Raw genomic sequence first — 23,721 nt, 5'->3', positions numbered from 1 at the left:
AGCTTGTCACATGAGGAGCAATTGAGACTTTTGGGTCTGTACTTGTTGGGAGTTTATAAGGGTGAGGGAGGGATCTTATTGAAATTTACAGGATTATGGAGAGGATGTTTCCACTAGTAGGAAAAGTAGAACCCGAGGCCACAGCCTCAGACTGAAGGGATGATCCCTCCAAACTTATGAGGAGGAATTTCGTCAGCCAGAGGGTGGTGAATCTGTGGAACTCTTTAGCATGGCCAATCCATTGGACCTGCATTTTTTTGGACTATCGGAGGAAACTGGAGCACCCGGAGGATACCCACGCAGACACGGGGAGAAAGTGCTACCTCACAGACAGTCACCCAGGCCAGAATTGAACCAGAGGCCCTGGTGCTGCGAGGCAGCAATGCTAACCACTGTGCCACCGTGCTGTGCTAGAATTCAGTCCTGCAGGCTCCAGACCTCCTCTACTACCTCGCTGAACTCAACATTCTGAGTGCCAAACGGCTGCTTGACTGGAGGGGGCATCACATTCCAATCTGGTAACCTCAAAGGTGAAACAGGAATCTAAGCCCAGGGTTCTTACACTCCCAATTTATTATAGGACAGTTTTGTTTGAAATTCGCGCCTCCATCACATGACAATATTTCACATTCAAGCAGCTGATGAGCCTGATTGAAAAACCCAGGTGAAAGTCCAAGGTGTAAAATACAGGACACTGCCAAAGTTGAAAGGAGATGGCACAGTAAATTACAGTGATTAGTTATCAGTTTGGGCTTTGAAAGGCTCTAGATTGTAGAAGGAAACAGAAAAGGAAACCAGGAAGCATCAATTAGCAGAAGTAACATTACATTGTAAGGTGTCCTCATTCAGCACCAAGGGTGGAGAAAGGAAGAATGTAGACATTGGCCTGTGGTCAGTGCACAGTCCACAATATTCTTTTGGACGATTACCGTTTTTGAGGGAGTTGTGATCTGGCGGCGGAGTGGCAGGAGAGAGACCCTCCATGGTTGTCCACTGCTTGAGCCGTGATTGCTGAGACTGAGGTTCCTTCATTCCTACAATACTGTTGACATCTAACTGGTTTACGTTCATGTTTGAACCCAGGCCTGAAATACAAAAGACATTTCAGTGCCGTTCACCAAAATCTAGGAGTCCTGTTAAAATATGCGTGTAAAGAACAGGTTAAAAAAACCCAAAGAAAAACAGATTTTTGGGGGGGGGGGGGGGGAACTCACCCATTGGGTAACCCGGCTGAAGCTGTCCTTTGGTCTGGAAGTCTGGAAGGCCAGAGGGGAGAGAATTAGGCACAACATTATCCAGGTGCTGCTTGGGTATGCCGGGATGCGATGGAGAGTGTTTCATCCCAGGGGTGTTGTTGTGTCGGTGCTGTTGCTGTTGTTGCTGCTGAAGAGCGTTTACAATACGGGCAAGCTGTGAAAAAAGACCACACCAAGTGAAGGTTAAGTACAGTTCATAGGATCAATGTCATTCAGTAATCTGGCTTGTTCCACACATTATCAAATGCTAATGAAAATTAAACCCATGATTTGACGCGAGATGACAGAATCTTTTAAGAAAAAAAGGTCACAATGAGTCCACTTCTCTCCTCCCCTGCCTCAACCAAAAGTCGAACAGGCCATCAACATTCACTCTATAAACTCCCATTAGGTGAATGGGCAGGGACAGAAAAACATTGTGAGGGGAAGATTTAGAAAGGAAGATGAGTATTTCTAAAAGTTTTAAAAAAAAATCTACACCAATAATTTTAACATACCAGAACACCTATTTAAAAACTTTCACTTTCCATAACCTGATTATATGTTTCCATTTTACTAACACTCCCCACTTGAAATGAATTCCCAGTTAGACTCGATAAAGAGGTTAAAAAATGTCTGTGAAAAGGATAGAATTCATGACTTCACCGTGAATGGTCCACAGCAAGCAAAGGAAACATAACTGTAATATTTAAGATGCAAGTTCAGTATTAAAATATTGTAAAGCTTATGGGGTTAATCTATAGCGAGCGGAGTATTTTGAACCTTGAATTGCTTCATAATCTGAACCCGCAACTTAGGCAGGGCTGCTGAAACCACACCACCCCCCCCCCCCCCCCCCCCATATCCCCTCTCCGGAAGTTGTCCTGTATCCAGCTAGAGGTGCAAAGGAGGCCTCATTCGACTCATTCTGTTGTTTATCTCGCCTTGTTTCTCTGTCGTTTCCTCCAGGGGCCTTGTAATTAAGATTGGAAATCAATGTGGGAGGTGAACTTCACTGCATGTGATGCCAAACACTGACTCAAGTAAAGGCTAAAATACAGGGAAACTGTCTATTAAAGATGAATCAATGTGTATATTTTTATAATTTTCCAATTTTAAATTTAGATTTTCAACATATGTAGTTTTTTTTGTTTTCATGTCACCCAGTGACCATATCGCACCTGAATCACAACAGCACAGCAATGATTCAAACCCAAATCTATTCAGCATGTGTTATGTTTGGTTGTCACCAGTGTGTTGTGTGTTTAACTAATTATTCATTTCACTTTTTCTTATTTGAAAATATCAAATAAATTACCAAGTTAAACTGCACAGCACCCACTCCAGACAATCCTGAAAGGTAATTAGAAAGTAGATTGGGCAGAATGGGCCTGAATGGAAGATTATTTGAAGAAGGCAAGGGGGAAAGAGGAAATTTTATCCTGGAATCAGCTGTCACTCTAGGCCACTACTCTGGCGAGTTTTACCATTTGCTAAATAGCTTGTTGGACTGCATGCAGAAGGATCAGCAGTGCTCCACCACATTGTGAAGCAACCCTGAACATACAGCATTGATAGTGATGCACCAGGGATATTGGTGCTATTTGTCAATTTGACTGTTCAGCACTCCTGGCTTGATCGGAGTGATAGCAAGTGGCAGTGAAGGGAGTTATCTTAAATAAAAGTAATCTCCAGTTCCGGTTGTTCACAAAATTCCTTTTGTAACATATAATAAAACAGTATGTCACAGCTACATTTAGCATCTCATACTTGCTGTTCTTGCTGTTGTCGGACAGCAGCAGAGAGCTTCCGTTGGTTCTGCAGCACTTGTTGCTGCTGTTGCTGAATCAAGAGCTGGTAGGCCTGTATAGGAAAGACAAGAAGCCAGAGAGTGAAGTGGGGCAGCAACTCACAGTGAACAAGGGGACGTGGTTTGGCTTAATTTGTTGTAGGTTGTATACTTTGTATTCTCACTGAAGTCAGAGTCAGGAATAAGGTGGCATGGAATATTTTGACTTCTTATAATCGGCAGGGCAAAGTTATTATCAAAATTCACTACCCCTTGTATCTGCCGCTCTCGTCATTTGTAAACTTGGAACGTTTTGTAACACCATTGGGTATGTGCAAGAACTAAAACTTTTAACAAGGTCGGATCGCTTCTCCTAGAGCAGAAACATCTAAATTACAGAATCACAAATTGAATGCAGAGATGCTCTGTGCAAAGATGTGCTGCAATTGCAGAACCTTTTATCCTTCAGAACCTGTATCAGAATGCCATTGTTCTACATAAATGGTCCACATTCAAGCTCTGAGGCCGAGTAGAAAATGGAGTCACTTGGTATTACAACAGCCTGACGGGAGCACATTACTTACCAACTGGAGTTGTGGGAGTTGAGGAAGTTGACTGAGCATCGCTATTTGCTGAGGGGTAAGTTGAGGACCAAGGCTAAACAGGGCTGGGTTCAGGGCGCCATTCGGAGTGGCGTGCTTCAACATGGAGGCAGGAACCTGCAATCAGAGCAAGGAATCCACTTAGCACATTAATATATAAAACAGCTGTCATCACCATTCCAATTTTCTAACCTTTACCGGCCTCTCAACAGCAGTTCTGCATTCACCTCAGAAGTTGGGCTGCTAATGCGCTCTGCTGATCAGGAGGCGAGGAGCACAGCAGTAGTGAAGATGATATTGGATTAGCAGCATTTCTAACTATATGGTGGACTGCTCGTTAACAGTTGAGGGATGCCGACACTGAAGAATGAAATTAGTTCCCATCACAGGAATCCAATGTTACCATCAAGCATCCATTTGTAAAATCTAGCTCATTCGCCTGGGTTAGATTTAAATCTCTATTCTAGAGCTGGTCCATTACTCCCGAAATTCAGATACCCCATCTCCAAAATAAATGTACAGCAAGAGCAGAGAAAGTAAAGGCTCTGTAGCTCAGAGATGATTTATTGATACACACCTGAGGAGGGGGCAGGAATTGTGGAGGCACTTGAGCCCGAAGGTTAGGCTGGGATGAATTCATGGGTTGTACTTGAGGTGTATGCACACCCCTGGATTGTGCTGAGCTACCGCCAAATAAACCATGATTGCCATTCTATGAGAGACAGGAACATTAAATCAATTAGATTTTCTTACACTGAACACTAAAAAGCAATTCAATCAGGAAGGAGGTCACCACAGGATGCAGACATCAACACAATCTTTGTAACTAGCCTCCAAATCCAGTTCTTGTCTTTTAACATGCTATTCTACTAGAGCAGAGGGACAGCTCATAATCCCAAAATAATGGACGTTTTCCCTTACTGAGTACTCCATTGGTGATACGGCTCTCTATTTATTTTTGTTATCCACTCCAGAGATGCGACCCTCTTGAGATATGGCCACTCTTTCCCTATTTGGAAAGGCAAACTTGAGAGGCTAATGTTTTAACGTCTCATTTTCTGAAGCCTCACAGATCAACTGAAGCTATCATTTGTTCAGTGCCGTGTAATAGTCTCTACTTATCATATCAAATTGCTCCCGTAACCATAACAGCGCCACCCACTTTCCTCTGTCTGCCCATCATGTTAAAGGACTGTAAAAAAAACAGTATATTTCACTATGTTATATCACATAGATATAGACAGTCTGGAATAGACTGTTTAACCATAGTATAAGAGGCTATATAGTATGAAAATCCTGCAAATCCATCATTAGATTTTACTGCCATCTCACTTCTGGTACAGCAACAGGAATGGGTTGGAGAGTATTAAACAGTTGCGGTAAAGGATGCAGGCTTCAGAACTGCACTCCTCCTGCAGAGTTCCCAACAACTCACAACTGTGAACTTCCATTCAGCTCTGCTGCAGGGAATGAGGGGAAAACATGGGACAAATCTGCTGATCACAAGACAAGTTCTTCACTCCCATCCATTAGTCTCCATAACTGAAGTTGGTGCATGAAGACCAAAAGAAAATGAGAACATTTAGCTCCAAAAGGAAATATATAGAATGAAGCGTTTCTTCATATTATTGCAAAAAAAACAATCATTGCTAGCCCTAAAAAAAGAGTAATTTCAGTCACTAGAAAATTGTTGTGGTGCAGTATAACTTTATTTGTAATTTACAGTATACCAAACGTTTTAATACTGTAAATATTAGTATTTTTTCTAATTAGTGACTTTGAAGTAGTTGATTTCACCCTTTTTGTCTTTATCGTGATTAATGTTGCTGTAACACTGAAACATCACAACTGGGTCAGGATGGTAAAGAGGGAGAAAATAATCAGAATTTAACTTGTGCGCAGGGGAAGAAGAGGAGGTAGGTTTAAACTTGCTAATGATAAAGGAATGTGGTGACTAGGGGCTTTTCACAGTAACTTCATTGCAGTGCTAATGCAAGCCTACTTGCGACAATAAAGATTATTAGATTATAAATTATTGATAATCTTACTAATAAGTGCATTCTTTGCACATTGCAAAACCCAGGCAGGAAAAGACGCTTAGATTTTATTGCCTAGATTGGAACTGATCGCACAATATCACAACATTCAAGTCAGAAGACACATTCAGAAAGCAGCCCTTACGTGTCTCGCGTTTAGATTTTGCATGTTAAGACCAGAGCCGATGCAGCCGAGGCTGGCGGTGGGTAGAGCAGTGCCCGAGGGAGACAGCTTGCAGCTCGGAGGAGGGGAGAAGGGCGAGTTAGGTGCCTCGTCAGACAGGCACCCGTCTTGATTGGAGAAAGGCAAAGTCAGCTGAAGGAGCATTAGCCAATCAGCATGCAGTTGGGGGGGAGGTGGGGTGGGGGAGAAGAGAGGATAGGGAGGGAAAACAGACAAGAAAACAGCACAAAGATGAGTTGTGGGAAGGGCAGGAATAAACAAAAACGAGAAGAGAAAGCAGTTAGGCTCACACACGCAGTTAGATATAATTAGTGCTGTAATCAAATTTTCACATACATCCTTAGCTGCGTACAGCAAGCACATGGACTACTGAGCTTTCTGCAGTGTTCGAGCAAGGCATTCCACTGCATGATCCTTATTTTCCTGGTTGCTGCAAGAATCTAAAACTCCACAAAACAAACTTTCCCATATGTCATGCACTTTAACTCAGAGCTCCATGTCAGTGTGTCCATTGCTTGCTCTCTTAAGATTTAGCAGACAGGCTGTGAAAGAACTGGAACTATGCAATCAACAGACAACAGCTGTAGCCCATCTGCAGCATTCACACTAATGCTATTCAATGCTGCCTGAACTCAACACCTTTTACCAAGTCCAAAATCAGCTAGGAAAGGAATTAAGGCTTAAAATGATGGTCACAAAACTTAGCGATAACCTTACTCCAATGTTATCCGCCTGCGATATATAGGAAAATGCAGGCAGGAAGACACATAGACCTGTTTGGTTAGAATGGATCAGGTCATCAACTCAATTTTAACAAGGAGTTCAGGGAAATGGAAGTTGAAAAACTGAGAAAACATTGCAGATTCGCCATTTTTGGGTAGAATCTAGCATTAAATGTGCAAAATATTATGCAAAATAAAAGAGTGGCACACAGAAGTTGTTTTCCATTAGCTGACCAGCCACTAGGAAAAGTGAACCCAAGTTCACACTAAACGGAATGTCAATAAATTCTGTCAGCTTGGCTCACGGTTATATACCTGCCTTCAAGCCCCACTTCAGGATTCAGGTGATTGTTTAGATGAACCATCAATAATTGACTGGCTACATTGCAAAGATTGCTTCCTTCCCTGGTTCCCTGTTCCAGTGGGTTTCAGGACAACGTTAAAAGATCTCACAGAACTAGACCTGGGATTTTCTCCAGTCTCCCAATCAACATCCTTCCCTCAACTATTACCAGAAAGAGATAATAGAAGGCAAAACAAATTGCTGCCTGACCTGCTGAATACTTCCAAAATATTTCAGATCCCTATCCCATTATTGACCCCCTTTGTTTACACCTTCATCCCTTTTGTCATTCATTCTTTTCTGCCATCCAACATATCATAGCCTTTCCCTTTCCCCCCCCACTTTGCCCAAGATGTAACATTTGCGAGTTCTGACTAAAGATCTTCCATCTGAAGCGTTAACTCTGTTTCGCCCTCCACAGATGCTTCCTCGTCTGATTCGTGTTTAGATATTAGAAACATGACTATGTGGTCCTTTGCTCATTGTGGTTTCAAAGTCATTACTGTGTGCAAATATGGCTGCTTCTTTGACCTACATTTTTAAAAGTCAATGCATTTCAAAGAAATGCTTTTAGGATACTTTCAAAAGAAGTGAGAAGCTACATAAATTAACATAATTAAATATATAAATCACTGGCAGTACAACCCTCACTTTCTCAAAGTAGGGTCCATTGTCTGCGGTGGGCGAGTCTTTGGAATTTGGTGGCCGGAATCCCGATCGATCCTTCCTCATCATCCCATTATAATCCATATTCATTCCCCGTTTGTCAGATTCCAGCTTTTTGTCTGGTAGACCACCTAGATGAACCAGAAAACGCAGATTGAATGATTGGCATCAACCGAGTTAAATTGCACTTCCTCGGTGGTGCAGTGGTTAGCACTGCTCCTTACTGCGCTGAGCACACGGTTTCGATTCCGGCCCTGGGTCACTGTCCGGATGGAGTTTGCACATTCTCCCAGTGCCACGTGGGTCTCACCCCCAACTCAAATGTGTAGGGTAGGTGGATTGGCCATACAAAATTGCCCCTTAATTGGAAAAATAGAATTGGGTACTCTAAATTTATTCAAATAATAATTAAACTTCCTCTCAAATGCGAGAGTTTATATGCAAGAATGTCTGTCTGTATATATTTGAGACCATCACCAAGCTATTTATCTATTTGCAGTTGCAGTTCATGTAAAAGGAGGAAAATGTCAACACTAAGGAGAGTTCTCTACTTGCTTTGACTTAGTGATGCGATATACTATGTGACTAGCAAATCTCAGGCTCAATTCATGTTTTATGCTGAGTTAGATGGTCTCTGGCAGGGTAGCTATTGTGGTACAAAAATACTTTTGGCCGATTAGAGCAAAAGTCACGTGATGGTCATCTCGTGACCTAGCTGGAAACATGTGGACATGGTCGTGCAGCGGAGGGAGGAAGAAATAAGGAGAGAAAAGATGAATCAGAATTACATTTTCCGTTCTCCGCAATCAAAATATTCGAAACATTAGCAAGCTTAAGAAACATCTCATCTGAAGAGAAAGTTTGAGATTGTCCATCGTTGGGTGGCTTCAACTCTGTCTCACTAAGAATCAACTTTAAGGAGTGTGAGGACAGAATTGCAAAGAAGATGGTGAATACTTGACCTCAGCATTGCCTGCATTGTTAACCACTGACGATTAGAAATACAAGGTCGATTTAGTAAAAGTAGTTGCTTTGAAGCCTATCAGCTGCCTGAAATAATCCAATTTCCTTCAGTTTAATGCTCACCAACAGTCAAGTCCATCTTATTACCAATGCCATCTTCAGAAGACTCCCTCTGTGAATAGACAAAAAATTGTAATAACTATTAAAAGAGGAGTTTGTTGCTGCCAGTTTGTTACTATGTTTCTTTCAATCACAACCTTAGTATCTTCAAACTGTATGAAATATCACTTGACCATCTATCAGTGTCCCGAGGCCAGGATCGAACCCGGAACCTCGTGCCGGGAGGCTGCAGTGCTAACCACTGCGCCACTGTACCGTCCACTGCAATAAACTTAAACTTTAAAAATAATATATATTTTAATTAATTTGTGGATGTGGGCGTCACTTGTTAGGCCATCATTTATTGCCCATCCCTAATTGCCCTTCGGAAGGTGGTGGTGAGCTGCTTTATTGAACCACTGCAGTCCACCCACTGTGCTGTTAGGAAGTTAGTTCCATGATTTTGCCCAAGCAAAAGTGAAGGAACGGCGATATATTTCCAAGTCAGGGTGGTGAGTGACTTGGAGGGGAACCTCCAGGTGGTGGGGTTCCCAGGTATCTGATGCTCTTGTCCTTCTAGATGGTAGTGGTCGTGGGTTTAGAAGGTGCTGCCTAATGAACTTGGTGAGTTACTGCAGTGCATCTTGTAGATGGTACACACGGCTGCCACTGTGCGGCGGTGGTGGATGGTTTGAATGTTTGTGGAAAGTGGAGCAATCAAACAGGCTATTTGTCCTGGATGGTGTGAAGCTTCTCGAGTGTTGTGAGAGCTGCACTCATCCAGGCAACTAGTGGAGAGTATTTCATTTTACTCTTGACTTGTGCCTTGTAGATGGTGGACAGACTTTTGGGGAGGGGGAGGGGTGTCAGGAGGTGAGAAACCTACTCGCTGTAGGATTCCTAGCCTTTGACCTGCCCTGGCCACAGTATTTATATGGCTAGGTCCATTTCAGTTTCTGATCAATGGTAATCCCCAGGGTGATGATTGTGGGGGATTCAGCGATAATGCCATTGAATGTCAAAGAGCGGTGGTTAGATCCTCTCCTGTAAGAGATGGTCATTGCCTGGCACTCGTGTGGCGCAAATGTAACTTGCCACTTGTTAGCCTAAGCCTGTATATGAAAATGAATGGAAAAATGAAATGAAAATCGCTTATTGTCACGAGTAGGCTTCAATGAAGTTACTGGCGCCTGTTCGGGGAGGCTGTTACGAGAATTAAACCGTGCTGCTGGCCTCCCCTGGTCTGCTTTAAAAGCCAGTGATTTAGCCCAGTGTGCTAAACCAGCCCCTAAAGCCATTAGTCGCTGCATTCCGGCGCCTGTTCGGGGAGGCCGGTACGGGAACTGAACCTACGCTGCTGCCTTGTTCTGCATTACAAGCCAGCGGATTAGACCACTGTGCTAAATCAGCCCCGTGGATTTTTCCCAGGTCTTGCTGCAGCTGGACATGGATGGCTTAATTATCTGAGGAGTCGCGAACGGAGCTGAAAATTGTGCAGTCATCCCCACTTCTAACCTTATGGTGGAAGGGAGGTTATTGATGAAGCAGCTGAAGATGTTTGGGCCCAGGACACTACCCTGAGGAAATCCTGCAGTGATATCCCGGGACTGAGTTGATTGACCTCCAACCACCACAACCATCTTCCTCTGTGTCAGGTATGGCTCCAACCAGCGGAGAGTGTCTCCCCACCCCCCCGGATTCGCATTGACTCCAGTTTATCTAGGGCTCCTTGATGCTATACTCAGTCAGATGCTGCCATGATGTCAAGGGCAGTCACTCTCACTTCATTTCTGACATTCAGCTCTTGTCCATATTTGAACCAAAATATGACAGATGATCTGTCTCAAGAGATACTTGAGAAATCAATAAACAAATATCACTCGGTGTAAGAAGTTATGATCTGTGAACTTTAACTGGATAACATAATGCGACAAACACACCAACATTGCAGACTGCATAATGGTCAATGTCATCACCGGTGATTCTATGATTCATAAACTCCCCAGGATAAGTGCATGTAATTTATAATGTTAAACCTGCTGCTTACCAAGTCACATTACTGTAAGCCTCATGTGATACAAAGGTGGAGTTGGCGTGAGGAACTCCAGTCTCAATCCTAACCATTAGTTTGCTCTTATATTTAGCTCAGTTCATTTTTAAAACAATTACTGACTCTTTCTATATTTTCTGGATTGAACATTCTGTGCTGTATAACAGTGGGTTAAGACCCTGGAGGGTGTAGATCTAATGTTGTTGGTGACAATAGTGGGAATGAATTACACAAAGTGTATGATATACTAAATCTTGCGATTTTGTTTCCTGTAGTATGATGCTCGCATTGAAATAAAACATACCCACTGACGGCACATAGATTCTGATTGACAAGTGTGTCGAATGGTACTGGGGAAATCAGGCAAATAGAGGTCACAATCAGATCAGTCATGATTTTAGCAAATGGCAGAGCAGGTGTTAAGGGAATGAATGGCTACATCTGCTCCTAATCTGTATGTCACATGTATATTTGAATGTAACACAACACATTATAACTAACTATCCCCAACTTTTTTGCAAATGGGATTAAACGTGCAGTGCATTCTTATGTTCACAATTCCAATAGGGTCTGAATGATGGTTCAGCGATGTCACAAGAGTACACATTCTTGTTGCAATGTTTAAAGTAATAAGGTTAGTCAACAGCAGGCTTAACGTGATAAATTTAAGCAGCAAATTAGATTCATCAGATGTCTAGCATGTTCAGTAAAGCCGTTCTTACCAGTAATCCCATTTTGGAAAATTGCGTAGAGAGAGGGTTCATCCATGTGTCATTGTTCCCACCTTTCATGGAGCCCTGGAGGAAAGATTCAGGATAAATGTTAAGTTGCCTTTACTATTTCAGATGATGACAGACCTGCTGTGTATTTCCAGCATTTGCTGAACCTCTTCAGGCTTAATTTGAATATTAATTATTTAAATATTATTTGTCTCCATCTATTTCAGGACCAGCCCATCCAGCTCAATTAAATCTATATGAACGACAACCCTGCATCCCCATCCCACTAGATGGCATAAAGGTTGAAAATTCACAAGCTCTGTTCCAATTCATGGAGCTGGTCACAAAAAGGATGAATTGTTAAATATGTTTTTCTAATCTCACTCATTTTTCTCCTCCCAGAAGTATAAAAGTCACCACACAACTTGCAAATGCGAAACATTCTATGCTGATTGCCGCAAAGGCCCATCAGGTTCACTAATGCTCTGCAGGGAAGGAAATCTGCCATCCTGACCTGGTCTACATTTGATTCAGATCCACAGCAATGTGGTTGACTCTTAAAATGCCCCCTGAAATCAAGGGCAAATAGGAATGGGTAATAAATGCTGCCCCAGCCATCAATGTTTGCATCCCACGAACGAATAGCAAAAAAAAAATTATCTGAACTGGCACTCGTAAATGTTGCCACAGGTGATGGTTGTACATTGTACAAGTTCTTTAGGATTTTTGCCAAGGGTGGTACAGACCTGGAGGGCCGAAGAGCCTGTTCCTGTGCTGTATTGTTCTTAGTCTTAGTGCTCCTCTGCTATTTGTCATGCTTTAGAACTGTTGCCCTGCAGTCTCGAGCATGCAGTGAAGAGAATGTTACCCATACCACTTAACATCATTAGAACTTAATACCCAAGAGCAGGGGAAGGGAAAACTTGAAGTGGATTCAGTCAGACTGCCTCGAAGGAGCAGTGCTAAACAAACGTTGTTAAATCACAAAAAGCCTAATTCAAATACATCAAGAAGGTAAAAGAAACATCAACATCGGGAACTAGTGGCACTAGTAAAATATAAAGCAGCGTGGAAACCCTCACCACTCTGTCCTAATAATGCATGATTGGAGTTTAGAAGAATGGCGGAGTGAAGTAATTGATATGTGTAAAAAGCTAAGTGAGGATGATAGGGTGGACACAGAGACTTCCCCTGATTGAAGAGTCTAAAACTCACAGCAGCAATCCCTTTCTAGTCAAGACAGATGAGTCTAAAACTAAGGGTCATATAAGATGTCAGCCATTTAAGACTGAGATGAGGAGGAATTTCTACAGAGGCCTGTGCATCTTTTGGAATTTCCTACCTTGAGAGAGCTGTGAATGCTCGGCCATTGAATATATTCAAGACAGCGATCAAGAGTTTTTCAGCACTGAGGGAATCAAGAGATACAGGGGAAGGGCAGGAATGCAAAGTTGATGTGAGAGGATCAGCCATGATCAGTCAATGGCAGCTCAGGAAAGCGGGGCTGCCTTGACTTATGATCCTATTTCTTATTTTCATTGCAGCGGTGTGACATTCCCAACTCTCCACAGCAGCGATCCCTTTCTAATCGAGACAGATGATCAGGTTAGTGCCAATTAATGTGAACGACATGCCATGTCGCGCACACAACTCAATACTTACTCTTCATGCAAGTTCTACAAAGAGAAAATCCAACAGGAGCACTTTTATTGCTAACAGGAAAGAAACTATTATTATTTGGGTTGCATGAGCACAGCTTCATTTCCCAGAGGCGAAAGGATATGATGCCAGCTATTGTAATCCCTCAGCTCCCTTACCAGCTCAAACTAGAACAAAATCTGGATAAATCATGCTGTGATCCTAATAGTGAACACTGTAGCAGTACTTCTGAAGTGAACTAGCCATGGTTCTTTAAAATTTAAAAATAAATCCTGAGCCACTGGCACATCATGAGGGAAAAGACTGTCTAAATGAGACCTTTTGTATTTGCGGTTCTTTCCAAAACTCCGGTTTCATTACCATAAAATTCTGCACTGGTTGGATACAGAAAGACGAAGATGTAGGTGAAGTAGGTCATTTGGCCAATTGAGTCTTCTCCACCACGCAATGAATCCCAGCTGATCTGATATAATTCTCAACTCCACTTCCCAGTCTTATCCCATAACTGGCATTTACCTTGCTGATTAAAAATCTGTCTATCTCAGCTTTGAACCTACTTAACAACCGAGCCTCTCCAGTCCGCTGTGGTAAATAATTCCACAGATTCACTACCCTCAGGGAAGAGATTCCTCCTCATCTCTGTCTTAAATGGGTTACCCCTTACTGAGACGATGCCTCTGGTCCTAGATTTTCCCACAAGGGGAAACAACCTGTCACGCCCCCTGAGCATCCTATACATCTCAATAAGATCGCCGTTCATTCTTCTAAACTCCAATGAGTACAGGCACAACTACACAACTTTGCCTCATAAGATCATCCCTCCATACCCGGGATCAACTGAGTGAACCGCCTCTGGACTGCCTCCAATGCCAGTATATCTTTCCTTAGATAAGGAGACCAAAACTGTTCACAGTATTCCAGGTGTGGCCTAATCATAATCTTTATTAGTGTCACAAGTCGGCTTACATATTAGTACTGCAATGAGTTACTGTGAAAATCCCTTAGTCACCACACTCCGGCGCCTGTTCGGGTACACTGAGGGAGAATTCAGAATGTCCAATTCACTCAACAGCACGTCTTGCGGGACTTGTGGGAGGCAACGGAGCACCCAGAGGAAACCGATGCAGACATGGGGAGAACATGCAGACTCCGCACAGACAGTGACCCAAGCTGGGAATCGAGCCTGGGACCCTGGCACTGTGAAGCAACAGTGCTAACCATTATGCTACCATCTAACTCGTGCCATGTACAGTTTTAGCAGGATGCCCCTACTCTTATTTCCTTTTAAATAAAGGCCAACATTCTATTTGTTTTATTACCTGAACTTGCATGCTAGTTTTTTGTGATTTATGCATGAGGACCCAGGTAGGTGCAGTGATTAGTTCTGCTGCCTCACGGCACCATGGACCAGAGTTCAATCCCGGTGCCGGGGTGGAGCTTGCACATTCTCTCTGTGTCTGCATGGGTCGCACCCGCACAATCCAAAGATGTGCAGGGTAGGTGGATTCACTACGCAAAATTGTCCCTCATTTGGGAAAAATTGCACAAGGACCCTCTGTGTTGCAGCTTTCTGCAGCCTTTCTCCATTTAAATAATATTCAGTTCCTTTATTCTTCCTACCAAAGTAAATAACTTAATATTTTCCTACTTTATATTCCATCTGCTAGGTTTTTGCTGACTCACTTGTCTATATCCTTCTGTAGACTCTGTGATCCTCAGCACTTACTTTCTCATCTATTTTTCTGTCATCCGTAAACTTGGCAATAGTAAATTCACTTCCCTCGTCCAAGTCAATAATATATATTGTAAATAATTGTGACCCCAGCAATGACCCCTGTGGCACTCCACTAGCTGCAGGTTGCCATCCTTAAAATGCCCTTATCCCAACATGTCTTCTGTTAGTTAGCCAATCCACGATCCATGCCTATTACACCACCCCAATACCATTCGCTCTTATCTTATTAAGCAGCCCTTTTCTGCGGTACTTTTCCTGAACATTCAGATGTTTAGGAAAGCAGACCACTGTTTGCACTGCTGCTTGTAGCCTGTAATAAAAACATGCATCATGATATAACTCAAGCATTTACCATTTTTATAAAACAATGAGGGATCAAATGTAAACAAAATACACGAGGGAACAAATGTAAACAAAATACCTTCAACACGGCACATGCGTGAAACACGAATAAATGACCATTAATAGAATTCCACAATAGGATGCATGACTAATTTCTTGTATTCAATTCCAACCCCCACAATTCCGTTGATATTACTCAGCAGCTGCTTCCATTACTTAGTCACACTTCTATCTTCAAATAACAGTGTCATGTGAGCTGTCTAGGAAACTGCACAAACACGTGATTTTTCTCCTAAAAAGTTATTAATCGTCTAGAATAATCTCCCCAAAAGAGATTGTACTAGACACCTGGCTGTAGATATAAAAGGGAAAAACTGGGAATAATAAAAATCTGAAATACAAACAGGAATTCTGAAAGTGCACAACAGGTCAGCACCTGAGTAAGAAAGAGAAAGATAATTCACCATCCTCTTAACCTTAAGGATTTTCCATGCACACCTTGTGAATTTTCTTCCCGCCTGAGGTCCAGTTAGATGAGTTGTAGGGTGAACTACTCTCCTGAGTTCCAGCACTGTTCCACAGGCCAATTGAACCATCGTCTTCTTCCTCCCAGCTTGGGGGACGTGTACTTGCCACAGCAGGTCGATCACCACCACCACCACCCCACCCGTCCTGCATAGATTTTGAACCTGGAAAAGAGGTATTTTTTAGCATGTTATTCCCTAAAGGAAGCTATAAATGTCCCATGAAAGAATAAAAAAATTTGAGGTGCCGAACAAGGAGACCTCAGGTTTGATCACTACTTTCAGCTGAGCCAGCTGATGTCAAAAACATGTGTGGAGGAGGAGGAGGAAAGCAAAAGTTGAAGACATTTCCTCATAGTAATGATGAACTAATTGACATCTTCTTTAATAAAAAATCAGTCAACTAGGAGAGAAAGTTACACATATACAGACCAGGGGGTGGGGGGGTGGAACGTAAACAGCACTAATTTTCGCTTTCATCACCCGTCCATAAACAGAAAGATGTTTTGGTTTATTTCCCCCTCTATAAGCGGTGGAGTATTTCCCAACACCTCAATTTTGTTGTGATCCAAGTTTCTATTAATAACCCTACAGCAAACTGGAGATAGGATGGACTCAATAAGGTTTAGTTTATTTACACACCTACAAACCAGGGTCGGGGGTGGGGGAGACGACATTGCCTCCTTTGCAGTCATACAGTAAAAGTAGGCTAGAGAAAAGAATGGTTTACAGGGTAGAGACCATAGAAGAAGGAAATAATATTTCACACGGGTCCAGAATCAAAGTCCAGTGAAGTATTCCTTCCCTGAGGTCAGTGGGCTGAAACCGATGCTAGTTAATTCACTTTCTGGGGGTGCTGACTTCACACGTCTCCTGTAAACCAGTGAAGAGATCATAAATATTTGCTATATGCTAAAACCCCCAAGACTCAGGCTAAATGCAAACTTGAATCAAAGAATCCAGTGATTCATTTCCTAATAAAGGAAATGCAACCTATAGAACACAAAGAAGCCTCTTTATGTGTGTGTGCACTGCAGTTCAGACTGCCTACCATCAGTCTGGACCTGCGGCCAACTTCTCTTGTAGGACAGGAACTCCGTTTAAAAGGGACAGAAGATGGGGGAACAGTGAGAAAAAAAGTACATCACTCAGGACAGTGGCAATGGTTTACCCTTGCCATTTTTCCAATCAGGGCAGTGGACAGGGTAACAAAATTTGACTGTCAGGAGATTAGGGGAGCTGTCTGTCCCCTCACTGCAAGGTATGTGCACCAGCTGTAACAGAAAGTTACGAATTTCAATGACCTCTTATAGAAAACTGAAAATTATCTGTTTTAGATGGCAACTGAAGTGGATAAGGACAGAGGCAACACATTAAATGGTCAAAGGCGGTAGGAATGATCACATGTAACGTAACTCGTTTCAGAAATGGAAGTGAGGGCTCGTAAAACTGGATTAACATTCTGAAAGGTTTCTGGATTATCCATGGGAATGCTTGCAAAGAGTTTTATCTGTGATTGGGTGCTTCCATCAGTTTGGTGCATGTAGGCTCCAAATTAGGGCAAAGTTCTGACAAAAGGTCATTGATCTGAAAAATTAACTTTTGTTTCTCTCTCTTTGCACATGTCGCCTGACCTGCAGAGTACTTCCGGCATTTTCTGTGTGCTACTGCTGCATTGGTTCTACATTGACAAACACAACTGTTTAAACAGAGGTGCAACACAAAGTATTAATCTTCTTTTCTCCAGAAGATGCTGATGCATTTTAAAGTACCAGGCCAGAATGGATATCCTCCATACAGGATCCTAAACAGTGATTTGTCTGACATATAATTCCACACAAAGCACCTCGGTAGAGGCCAGGGACCATGATGACCATAGGCACGGAGGCCAATGACACTGCAACAGCTACTGCACTGAGAGAACCCTGACCAAGCTGCCAACCCCCAGTCAAACTGTGTTCTAATCCTTGCTGGAATCTGTCAACTCCACAGAAACGCTAGGAATTAAAACATGGAACTTTCCGAACTGCATAGCGTAAGTGCTGCATTCATCACTGTGTTTATCCACAGGAATATAGGAGGAGTTGGCACTCTTAACTTTGTCATTTAGTAGTCTACAATTTGAGTTTTGCTGGAAAAAGACCCACATTAGCAAAGTTTTTCATCTTGCAAGTCATCGGAACAGCAAGAATACTGATGCAAAGGGAACAACAATTTACAACAAAATGAGAAGAGATTGGCGGTGGACTTTGATTGGTAGAGGTGTTGCCATGGTTAAATAGTTATTTATGCATGGCAACGCCTCTAACAATTAGTGACAACCAATCAACTCTCTCTTTGTTGCCTTAACATTTGTGGTATTGCAAATTCCCCTGATGATTGCATACAAACAGCTTCAGCAACATGCATCGGTTGGAATAATACAGGATCCAATCAGATCAGAAGATGCCTCTATCTTTCATAAACTGAAACTCCACTGAACTGATAGCACTTAGTGTTTTTACATACTTACATTTAAAAAAGATAGAACAATGTAACATAACATCTTACCAGAATTGGATGTGGAACCTCGGCCTGTAACCACATTGGATGTATTTGGCTCTCGTGGCACTGACCCACTTCCAGAGCTCTCGCTTTGGGAGTTCTTGTCCCACAGATTCACATTCTTATAGTTGTAGCTGTTGGGATCTCCCCAGGCTGAGGTGCCATCATCTATCTCCATCTTTCGGGAGATAGACTGCGGTGAAGGCTCTTCCCATCCAGTCGGTTCTTCTTCCTTTGGCACGACTGGGATGGGTGTAGGCGGCACAGGCGTCGAGCCCCAGCCAGGTCCTGATTGCCGGCTCCCAGCAGACGCAGTGCCCCAAGAGCCAGAGACCTCTTGTTGCTTATTCCAATTAGGAGCGGCTGTTTTTGATGACTCACCCCATCCCTGGTGTCTTGTGGGGTCGTCCCACCCACCTCTCTGGTTTGAATTAGAATTACTGCCACCTCCCCAAGATCCTACATCACCACGGCCACTATCGCCCCACCTCGAGTTCGAACTGTCCCAGCCACCCGCTTTTGGTTGTTCAGCTGGCTGCCCACTTCCGTCACCCCAACCATTATTGGCAGACCAACCTTGAGTTGGTTGCTGTCTTGTACCCCAACCAGGTTCCTTAATTCTAGGCCCCTCACTCCATGATGGCGCCTTCTCTTCTGATGTTCCACCTCCCCAACCTTGACTGGTCTTTGGGTCCACCCACCCACTTGGACTCTTAGATTCCATGTTTGAAGACTGCGGAGCATCTCCCCACCCAGAGGTGCAGTGACTGCTTTGACTGGGCCCTTCGCCCCAGCCCCCTGAGTTAGTGCTCTGAGTGGCGGTGCTCTCCCACCCTTCTGTTCCTCTGTCAGTGCGCCTCTCATTCCTGGGTGACTCCTGAACATCCCACATTGTGTTCTGCTTAATTTGAGTTTGGCCCCACCCATTGTTTGACAACACTCTCGGGTCCAGATCAGCCCTGCTTATTACAGATTGCAATACCTCCTCTTGATCAAGAGGATCAGGCTTGTTTAAGCGCCGTCCTCCTGATTGGGTTTCAGAATCTCCCCTTTTGTTGTTGCTTCGACCACCAGAGTCACTCCCAGTGGAACTAGAGGCCTTTGCCCAGTTGGAATTTTGAGAGTTCTCTCCTTGGTTTTCTGGGAGGGGATTTACCCTGTGATTGTCCCATCCGCCTGTGCCACAATTCTGTTCATTAGGAGGGCCACCCCATTCCCCTTCTGAGCGATTATCAGTCCCTGGCTGTTGACCCCACAAACCCTGAGCACCACCTGATGCTGTTCTGTTCCCTTTACCCCAGTTTTTTGCTTTGTTGGGGTCTTGTGACTCAGAGTCCCACGGTCCGCCGCTGTTATTGTCCCATGATTCAGTTCTTGATCTATTCACCAATAACTGTTTCATACCAGAGCCAGCCTTTGCTGAATCATCGCCATTGCGTCCATTATTGCCATCAGCTCCTGTACCATTTTGTCCAGAAATTGAATCAGTTCCAGAAGACCCCCAAACTGTATTCCAAGTTCCCCCAGTTCCCCGGCCCTCCATAGTTCCTCTAATACTGCCTTCGGATGAGGCGTCAGTGCTCACAGATTGATTCAATACCAAGGGGTTTCCCAAACCCATTCCCAAGGGCATGTTCCAGGTCCCATTCCCTGTCGTATCAGACACTCCCTTGTTTTGCAAATGGTTCCCGGTGCTCTGTGAGCTTGCATTCAAAGAGTTAGTGTCGCCATTATTTGGTCCATCAGTGTTAAGAGCTTGAGGCTGTTCTCCAACAGAAGCATTCCATGTAACACCCGCATTTTCCGTTTTTGACTGTTTTGCCCAGGCGCTTGCAGAAGTACCGTCCTGATCCCTAGGGCTTTGACCTACTGCACTAAGTTGTGCACTGGAGCTCGAAACATCTGTCTCCAAAGTCCCTTTTCCAGAATTGCCCTCCTGGCCCAACACTGGCCAGGCTGATGGGTTGATATTTGGGTTCAAGGTCAACCCAAGGCCAGCTCCATCAGGGCTGCTCAAGTTTTTCCAATTGTTAAGTCCGTCTTTGCTCTCCGAAGAGATGGAAGATGCATGACTGGGTTTAGGCACGAGGCCCATGTTCCAGGCCCCCAATTTACATTCATTCTTTCCGCTCCCAGCAGCAAACTGGTTTGCAGTTCCTTTGCAGCTCCTGGCAGTGCCACTTCCTGGTGGCAGGCTCTTCTCGGAGCCAAGATTTGAGGCACCTTCATTGTCTACGTGTTCCGAAGCCGACTCAGAGTCTCTGCCTGTGATGCAAGGCCAAGCCTCCATATCAGACCCGTCTACGATTAACTTATCCCAGCCGTGGTTGAGGTCAGTGCTGGATGATCCAGAACCCCAAGCAGAATTTGCATAATTTGAACCAGCACCCCCAGGATTTGCGTCTACAAAAAAAAAGCAAGGCATGAATAACCATCAGCTTGTGGGAACTTAAGAAAGTCAAATTAAATTCATATTTTGGGTAGGATATTCAAACTCAATTTTCTCACTGACACTCGAACAATATCTAATATTTCACCGTTAGCAATCAAAGAGAAGCAAAAGTAAAATAAACATAATTTCCTACAGATGCCGGTGCCGGGGACCCAGGTTCAATCCCAGTCCCGGGTCACTGTCCGTGTGGAGTCAGCTCATTCTCTGTGTCAGCATGGGCCTCACCCCCACAATCCAAAGGTGTGCAGGATAGGTGGATTGCCCCTTAATTGGAAATATAAGAAAACATTTTTCCTATAGATGCAAAATGACTTTTTTTTTTAAATGCACCAAAGATTAATCTTTTAGCCTTTCAAAGGAGAACTATTACTTTAAAAATATTTTTAAAGTGAAAGTTCTCTCATTGGGTGAATTAGGCAAGGACATAGTCTGGTGCTACATTGAGCTATTCAGACACTATAAAGCCGTCAGTTGGGTCTTCTCCCCATCATGTTAGCTGCACTCATCCGGGGCAGCAATTGGGACAAGTTGGAGGCTGCTACAAATAGCCTCAGTATCCACTGGAAGAAAATTTTCCAGTTTCCCATTTTTAATTCTTAGCCAGCTTACTATTCAATGGCTTTTGCTGGACAATGTGTGCTGGTTGAGGATAGGCTCAGGCTCGCGTGGAACAACCTGTAGGTCAAATAGCATTAGAGTGTTCATAAAAAGCACAAGAAAGAATGGTTACTTGAGTGAAATGCTGAAGAGCAGCAAATGTCTGTGAAGTTACACACCAGTGAGAATCCCCCCACCTTCAGGCAAGGCGCGACCACTGAAATGAGGTGATCGATGTGTGGCCTGGGCTTTCAAAGCTCTTTCCTGTGTGCAGATAGCTTCAGGTCTGCAGGAACAATTTTTCCTCATATCCAGATTTTATCCTTCATACAATGAAGAAGTTACTGATTTCCAAACGCTGCTGCATAAATCACAGGCCCAACAAATGGGGAAACTGAGCTTGCGTATTGTTCATGGAGTAGTCTACAAGAACTGTATTTGTTTTCCCTTCCCCAACCCAGGAAAAGTTAACCAGTCCCCACCCAAATGTTGGCTAGAATTGAACAAAGAGGCTTTAAACAGGGTCTTTATACAACATGACGAGTGTTCGTCATTTTGCAATTGCAGATGGAACAGCCCCCAAAATTAAATCCAAAAGTAACGTTTTCCACTGGTGGCAGTAAATTCTACTTACCCACTGGTGTACTGCCGTGCTGCAGCGGACAGTTGGGTTGTGTCAATGGTTGTGCAGTGCCAGGGTTTGATCCTGGCAACCCAGGAGGCCCCACCCCACCTCCAAGAAGCCCACAAGAAGGCGGAGGGGGCTGACCACGTTTTAGTAACACTTTGTGCTCGTGCTGGCGAAATCGAGGAGGCACCTCACGGGGCAGATAGCGGGCGGCGTTCTGTGGCTGGCCGTTGGTGGCCACCGCCCTTTTGGCATTGTTACCACCGTTGCCGGCTGGTGTTGGAACACTGCCAACTGGGGTGGCAGTTGGAGGCTGGCTTAGGCTTGGCTTCGTCGCTTCGGGCACTAGGGAAATAAGATTTAGAACAATTAGTGATTAGGAAAGAAATTCAAGATACGTAGAAATACAGAAGAAACATTTATTTAACTTCTCCAGTGTTAGGGGAAAAGGAGGAAGAAAAACCTTTCATGATATATCATGTATGAGGAAGTACAAAACATCAACAAGCTGGCTTATCTAACTGAAGTTTTCAACAAGGGTCCACCTAGTGCTAATGCTGATAAACGTTAACATTGCTGGGTCCAGTCCATCTCTGTACTTAGTTAAAACATGTTACATTTCTAACCTTTTCCAGTTCTGATGAAAACATTAACTGTCTCTCTACAGATGCTGCCTGACCCTCCGAGTACTTCTAGAATCCACGGTATTTTGCTTTCATCAACTTGGCTCTGTCAGTAACATTTTTGCTTCAGAAGGTTGAGAGTTCAGACCTCACTTCAGGACTTGAGCACATAAGCTAGGCTAACACTTCAATGCAGTTACTGAAGGAGGGCTGCACTGTCAGAAGCACTGCCTTTCGCTTGTGACATTAATCAAAGATCCCAACACCCTGTTCAGGTGAATGTAAAATATCCCATGGCACTACTGAAAAACAAGGGAGCTTCTCAGTCACTTGGCTAACATTACAATAGGGATCTACATTTCAAAAGTACATCATTGGCTGTAAAGCTTTTTAAACAACCTGTGGTCTGTAAAGACACTATGTGCAAACAAATTATTATTTTTTTTTTCAAACATTCTCAGCCAACACCATCAAATCAATTAAAGCAGACATTTATCTCATTGTAGCTTGTGAGGTGCCGCTGTTGTTTGCAACAGTCACTATAATTCAAGAGTAACGCATCAGCTCTGAGGCACTGTGGGATGTGCCATACCTCCTGGCTAGTCTACACTGTGTGCAGTATTGCTGTCTAAGATTAGTACACTGCTCAAAGCTGTCTAGGCAGGTTAAACTGAACTTTATCAAGCGACTATCGGTTGAACAAAGACATCAAAACTCTTAGATGAAAGCAAAGTGTTGGAAAAACTCAGCTGGTCTGGCAGTATCTGTGGGAAAAGAAAGAGTTATTTTTTTCAAGCCTAATGTTATGATCCCAGTTGATGCTCTAACTGCATGAAGATCCTATAATGGAACATTGGCTCAAAAGACTATAACTTTTATCTTTTTTTTATAAATAAAAACGGAGATGAACTGAATCACAGTTTTTGCTTCAGATTCCAACACCCTCTGTAATTTACTTTTACATTAACCATGAAGTGTTGATTATACAATAATCCTTCACTCCCCCCTCCCCCCCATTAACTTCCCAGATTAAAAGATTAACATGAATTATAAAGTACACCTTAAGCTACAATGGATTGATAAACAAAGTCCCCTTTAAGCACACAAGATGACTTCGGTAAGGCACACTTCTCTTTGAACCGAAGTGAATGTCTCCTCAAGATCCTCACAGATGATTCTTATAACATGAGCCACCTTGTTTCGCTGAAC

At 43.4% G+C, this 23,721-nt stretch overlaps 1 protein-coding gene across 5 annotated transcripts in view; it reads right to left on the bottom strand.

Annotated features, from left to right (window-relative positions):
• tnrc6b (trinucleotide repeat containing adaptor 6B) overlaps positions 1 to 23,721 on the bottom strand; it is a 166,887-nt gene that overhangs the window by 9,243 nt on the left and 133,923 nt on the right. For 4 of the 5 annotated variants that reach the window (XM_038783598.1, XM_038783597.1, XM_038783600.1 and 1 more), the window contains 12 exons: positions 21,896 to 22,234; positions 18,219 to 20,615; positions 15,643 to 15,833; positions 11,412 to 11,486; positions 8,664 to 8,712; positions 7,563 to 7,708; positions 5,808 to 5,978; positions 4,204 to 4,338; positions 3,609 to 3,743; positions 3,006 to 3,098; positions 1,215 to 1,410; positions 930 to 1,085 (listed from right to left, as the gene is read on the bottom strand). In XM_038783598.1, the coding sequence (XP_038639526.1) occupies positions 930 to 1,085; positions 1,215 to 1,410; positions 3,006 to 3,098; positions 3,609 to 3,743; positions 4,204 to 4,338; positions 5,808 to 5,978; positions 7,563 to 7,708; positions 8,664 to 8,712; positions 11,412 to 11,486; positions 15,643 to 15,833; positions 18,219 to 20,615; positions 21,896 to 22,234 (4,083 nt within the window). The remainder of the gene's footprint in view (positions 1 to 929; positions 1,086 to 1,214; positions 1,411 to 3,005; positions 3,099 to 3,608; positions 3,744 to 4,203; positions 4,339 to 5,807; positions 5,979 to 7,562; positions 7,709 to 8,663; positions 8,713 to 11,411; positions 11,487 to 15,642; positions 15,834 to 18,218; positions 20,616 to 21,895; positions 22,235 to 23,721) is intronic. The other variant, XM_038783599.1, reaches the window with a different exon arrangement.

The sequence above is a fragment of the Scyliorhinus canicula genome, chromosome 23 (assembly GCF_902713615.1).
Source record: "Scyliorhinus canicula chromosome 23, sScyCan1.1, whole genome shotgun sequence".
Classification (NCBI taxonomy): domain Eukaryota; kingdom Metazoa; phylum Chordata; class Chondrichthyes; order Carcharhiniformes; family Scyliorhinidae; genus Scyliorhinus; species Scyliorhinus canicula.
Note: the sequence above shows the minus strand (reverse complement) of the source record. Positions and strands in the feature narration are given on the sequence as shown.